Source organism: Mus pahari, chromosome 17, assembly GCF_900095145.1.
Source record: "Mus pahari chromosome 17, PAHARI_EIJ_v1.1, whole genome shotgun sequence".
Taxonomy (NCBI): Eukaryota; Metazoa; Chordata; class Mammalia; order Rodentia; family Muridae; genus Mus; species Mus pahari.
The window spans coordinates 19,409,443-19,415,442 of NC_034606.1; the positions used below are offsets into that span (position 1 = coordinate 19,409,443).

General features: G+C 50.5%; 1 protein-coding gene across 1 annotated transcript in view; it reads right to left on the minus strand.

Moving 5' to 3' along the window:
* Positions 1–3,135, minus strand: part of Ext1 (exostosin glycosyltransferase 1) — a 284,993-nt gene extending 281,858 nt beyond the window's left edge. Inside the window, exon 1 of the mRNA XM_021216867.2 lies at positions 1,339–3,135. Within this exon, the coding sequence (XP_021072526.1) occupies positions 1,339–2,300 (962 nt within the window). The 5' untranslated portion in view covers positions 2,301–3,135. The remainder of the gene's footprint in view (positions 1–1,338) is intronic.
* Positions 3,136–6,000: the final 2,865 nt, after the last annotated feature.

A 6,000-nucleotide genomic window follows, 5' to 3' on the forward strand; every position in this document is an offset into this window, starting at 1 on the left:
GGCTCAGAAGCAGAATCCCCAGGCTTGATGGATACTTCCTCTCCCTTCTACGATCAAGTCTGGGAGGACTTTAATCTCCCTTCCAATCACTCCCACCAAGACCAGAGAGTCTGAGGGAATCCATGGACAATAATCACACCTTTCATTTCAGGGACCCTACCCCTTCCTGATCCAATCCCGTCTGGGAGCCTTTCCCCTATTCTGCATTTCATGAATCAATTGCACAATCTGCCAACCTCTGCCAGTTCCTCTTGTGCTCAGCCGAGAGGTTTTCCCCTTCCTTCCTGGGTAGCACAAGGCTGCTCTGGTTTTTAACTGGCGTAAAGTGGAAATGCACCATAGGAGCTCACTAACTCTTTCCCAGCCAGACACAAGTGAGTCTGGGGCACTGACCTCAGCTATCAGGAAGCTGACCGAAGCCTCGGTTTCAAGCAGACTTGTGGAGTCTAACTTTGACCTGAAATCCTGTGTGTCAGTGACTGTTCAAGACAAGGAAAAGGAAGACTGAAAGGGGCTACAAAGTAACCAACTCAGTTACTTAGCAACTAAACAAAACTCTCCCCTCCACAGAGGCTAAGGAGGCATCTCAGGCCCATTCAAAGAGTAACAGTCCACATTTATATGCAAATAGATAAAGACAAAGAAGAAAGGGAAATCTAAATTAGTAAGGGTAGTTCACTGCAGTGGGCCTGAGGCCCAGATTTTAAAGTTTCTCCAAGAAAGAGAGGCCTTATAGGAATGAATGAATGAATGAATGAATGATCCTAACCAGCTTACACTCTACCCTTAATAAACATCAGTGCTGTAGAGGAAGTAAGAGGCAGTCAAAAGTTGGGGAGGTAAAAATGAAAATATTCCAGCTATCAAGAATCTAAAGCTTAGGGGGAAAGGTGCAAATTTAAGCCTAGCAAACTGCACAGAGAACAGGTACCCATGTTCTTGAGGAAAACAGACAAAGCCCAGGGGTCAGTGTCTGTGGACTTGGGTAGAACTGGGTCTCTCTGGGTCGTCACAAATACCCTTTAGTACCCTTCCGTGAAACACAAGTTTCCAAACTTGGATCTGAGCCCCATAATGCGCAGAAGACACATAGGTCCTGAATGGTTTTCAAAGTATCAGGAAGATACCTTCTTCACCAACTTGACTGGAGAGAGTACTCTTGTCGAGTGTGCCCCAGAAGCTCAAGCTCCCCCCCACACTTGATCGCAGCCGCTTGATCCCAGGAAGCAACAGAACCGAGGGCTCCCCCGCCCCCGCCCCGCATCCCCCAACCTCCCACCTGGACTCAGGTATCCAGGGCCCAGAGCCGAGCCTCGAAGGGAGGCAGCCCTTACTCACTTCTCATACTCGGTGTTGTCTCTGTCACAGCGAGAATCCTTGTGCTTTTGCCAGTCTTTGCCATGCTTGCAGGTGGTGAGGAGCAAGACGTCCTCCCCGTTATGGACGTGATATAAGGCATTCCTGGTGTCTGACCCTATCCCTGTCAGGTACCTCTTCCCCTTGAATACCAGCATGTACTTCCTGAGAGGAGGGATGGTGTTAAATTTCAAAAACCCCCTCTCCCCTCCTGTCCTGGGATGATCCTTAGAAAAGAGGGGAATAGAAACATCAAAGTTTGGTCGGAAGTTTTCAGTACTGATGCTGGCTTTGGCCAGCATCGCCTGGCCGATGTCAAACCCCACGTCCTCAGTGTAGTCAGGCCAAGTGCCAGAATATAAATTAAAAATTAAATGATTCCTACCATTGTTCCACAAGTGGAGACTCTGCACTTTGGATCTCAAATTGTGCACATACTGAGGTGATAACTGGTCTCTGTCTACAGTATCCAGACTCAAGACAAAGAGGCACGCCTGGCTGGGGTCCGAGGTGTAGAACCTGGAGCCCTCGATGGCCGCTAGAATGTTTTGGTAACTTTCGGCGATTTTCTCCCCTTTCTGCTGCGGGTAGACGTAGACTTTGAAGCCGTTTTTCTTGCAAAGGGTGAAATCGAAGCAGGACTCCATGCGGCACTTCTTGCCTTTGTAGATGCTCGAGTTGGCGTCTCGCTTCTGCCGGGGGGAAATGTGTACGCTGGAATCCTCGTTTTCCAATTGATCCCAAGGAAAGAAGGGGCGCAGAGCGTCCGGGAAGCGGGGCCAGAAATGATCCGGACTGGGCTGGTGCAAGCCATGCCGACCACTGTGCTCTTCTCTCCGGCTGTGGCTCCTCGATGCCCTAAACTGCACGCCTCCAAAATAAAACAAAAGGGCGAGACAAGAGCCAGCTGAGAGCAGGATGAAATAGCGTTTTTTGGCCTGCATGTGTCCTGCCTGGGTCAAGAGGATTGTAAATAAACACAAGAATCACCCAAGTTTCCCAATCAACACTTTCAGCTCCAGTCCGCCATCTTCCCGCCTGTAAAGACTTCAAACTCTCCGCTCCCACCTTCTCTGGATGCCTTTCCCCAAGCCGTGGACTGATCCAGCGCATGTGGGCGATTTCTTTAACTTTCTCCCCTTCGGTCTTTCATCTTTGGGCTGCACAATGCACGGGAGAGAGCCGGGCAGAAGATCTCGCACCCAGGGCGGGCGAACAGCGGACTGTAATTTTCTTGCATGCAACAAGACGGAGGAAAAGAAAGAGAGCAGGGAAGAAAAAGCTCCCGATACCCAATCAATGGCAAGACGAAGTGACTGCCTCTCCGCTCCGATTCCTCTCGGCGGCGTGGAGAACGAGCCCGGGGAAAGCAACTTCAACTCATCCACACTCCGGTTGCAGAGCACTACGGTTCCAACAAGTCAATCCGCCCCGGCTTCAGCCGGCTAATGCATCTTGCAGCTGGGGCGCCGTAACCTCACAAATCCCTGCATGTCTCTTTATTCCCTTCTGCAGCGGCTCCCACACTCCGCCGGTGTTTACTCCTGCGCTCACGGGGCCGGCTCCCCGGGCGCGCGGCGGCCCGGCCGGCGGCACGGGGCGGCGCGGGGCGGCGGCGGCGGCGGCGGCGGCGCGTCCTCCCCGCCGGCAGTGCCGGCCCCGAGCGGTGCTTCGCAGGCCCCGCGCTAGCACTGCCGACCGCCGCGTTCGGTCGCCGAATGTTACCCGGTTCTGAATGTTACACTTACACATTCCATTCCCGACACGACAGCGCTGACCTCATCCATCCACGCAGCCCGCGCTGCCATTGGCCGGGCGTCACGTCCGGGTGGGGCGGGGCTTCCGCTGCGCCCATTCATAACCCCCGGCGGCCGGCAGAGGCGCCGGCGCGGCGCGGCGCGGGCGCGGGGACCCCAGAGCGCACGGACGGCGGGCGGAGCGCTAGCCGGCCGGGCGTCGCCCACCGCCGGCCTTCGGCACGCCGGGCCGGCAATGCAACCTGGACCAGGCGGGCCCCAGAGGCACCGGAGGAAGGGTGGGGACGTGGCCGGCAGCCCGCTGCTCGGGATGCCCCGGGTCTCCACGAGCCGGGAACGCCTCCCCGCCAGGAGGCTGAGAGGACCGGTTCCTGGAGAAGGATGCCTGAAAATGGAGAAGCGAGGGGAAGGGGGGTGGGGACTTCATGGAAAGCGAGCGCAGGTCGGGATGTCTCTCCCCCACACTTGCACCAGCTGAGGTCCAATTTTTTGGTGGGTTTTGCTTTTAACGTCTTTCTAATCCCCCTGTATAGCCCACCTATTTTTTTTTCTGTCTTCCTCACCGAGACACCCTAATCCTCAACAATAAGGAGGAATTGTCACAGTCCAATGGATCTGTGGCTGAGTGTGAGAAGACACCTCCTAAAGCCTTCTGATCTGTGTGCCCTCTCTTCCATTCCCGAATCCCTCCCACCTGTTCCGTTCACTGATTTGGGGCCAGGAGGGATCTAACGGTTGAAAAGAAGCCATTTCATTTTGCCCCCATCGGTGTTGTTATTTTTCCTGGGGTGGTGTTTTTAAGATGTCACCTGGCCCTAGCTGTAGAAGAGAACCTTTGAAGAAAAATAAATCTTATTTACAATGAATGTGCCACGGTTCCTTCAGTTGACCTTCCTTCTGTCGACTCCCCTGCCCCAAGCCCCTGTCATCCTAACTGAACTTAATTGGATGATTCTGAAAAGGTTCCCTCCAGGACCTCCAAGCTGTGCTAGACTCCCAAGCTTTACCTAGCCTCACAGCCTGAATTCTGGCTTAGAACACTTACCCACCCTAGCCTCAGAGCCTGGCCAAGCTGGACAAGTCGTTGCCTAGGGCAGCAAGCTGTTTAGTGATTGTTTATTGTGGGAATGAGTGAGCTGGGAGCAGACGCATCCCTGCCTCCCTCGGGCTACTGAAAACCCCAGCCGGCTGTGTACCCATGGCATGGTTATAATAAGGCAGAGTGGAAAGTTTTCAACCTTTTGTTGTTTCAGATTTGTTTGAATAAAGAAGGGAAGAGATATTGGGTGGGATATTTTGGTACATTCTGAAACCTCTGCCCTTTTTGAACCTGCCAAAGTCGAAGTAGGTTTTCATGATTTACTTTGTCCCCGCCACAGGATTTAGAGAGGCCTGAAACAAGAGTAAGGGTTCCATCATTTTCCGAGCTGGATGAGAACGGTTCAGGTAAAGGTAGTGATTAGAGCCACAAGTGACCCCAGCTCTCAGGGGGATTGCAATGAACAGTCTTCAAGACAGAGCTCTTTGGGTTGAGATCTGGGTGTCAAACAACCTGCACCCTGTAAAAGATCGGACTCTTCTTATCCTGCATTGGCAAAGTCTCTTGATTTTCTTGCCTAATTGTGGTGGGTTCCCTCAGCTCACAGCACATCTTTACATTCAATTCATAGTGGTTCATGTTGTAGAAGAAAAATGGTACTGAACACGTTCAGTCCATGTTTCTGCTATTGAACCTTAGGAATAATGGTCTCCGCTTATTCTCAGCTTCTCATTGATGAAGTGATGTTTTAGAGTAATGTTTTTTGTTTTTGTTTTTTTTTAATCAGCCAATCGCAGTTTGTAATGTATACGTATTGGGTGTGTCTGTAATGGGTGTTGTTAACTCTTATTCTACACTGTGACATCCCAGCTGCAATCTACGGTAACTTCTACAAGTACATCATGCGAGCAACACTCCTACCCTATTTTTTCACTAGGTCATCTCACCTGTTGATATCTTCGTTTAATATTTATTTTATGTGTAGCGATGTTTTGCCTGGATGTACGTGTACCACCTATAAGCCTGATACTCAGGGAAGTCAGAGCAGGATGTCAGATCTGGAACTGGAGTTGTGGATGAGTGGGAACCACCATGCTGGGATTGGAAATTGAACTCCGCACTTCTTCAAAAGCAACAAGTGCTCTTAGCTGCTGGACATCTCTCCAGCCTTAGCATCTTTCCTTTCCTTTCCTTTCCTTTCCTTTCCTTTCCTTTCCTTTCCTTTCCTTTCCTTTCCTTTCCTTTCCTTTCCTTTCCTTTCCTTTCCTTTCCTTTCCTTTCCTTTCCTTTCTCCTTTCCTTTCCTTCCCTTTCCTTTCCTCTCCTCTCCTCTCCTCTCCTCTTCTTTTCTTTTTTTCCTGTTTAATCAGAATGAATAGTTTTAGTATTTTAAGATTTATTTTTAAGTGTGTGAGTGAGTGTGTGTATGTGTGTGTGTGTGTGTGTGTGAATGCAGGTAACTGTGAAGGCTAGAGGCATCTGATCCTCCTAGAGCTACAGTGTGAAGTGGCTGTGAGCCCCACAATTTACATGCTAAGTATTGAATGTTGCTCCTCTGCCAGAGCATTGTCTGCTCTTAACCACTGAGCTATGTCCCCAACCTTACTCTTTTGTTTTAATCCTTAGGGCCTGAGGCAGTTCCTGGATTTAGGTAGAATTCAAATACTGAATTGAATGAATTAATGAATGAATGATTAAATTTTCACTTAAAGTTTGGAAGGAAGGTCTCTTAAGGACAGACAACAGAAGCAAAAATAATTGACTCATCTAAGGAAACATTCTGCACAGTAAAGATGAGAATCAACAGGATGAACAGGCAGCCTAGAGAAGGAGAGCAGCTTCAAACCAT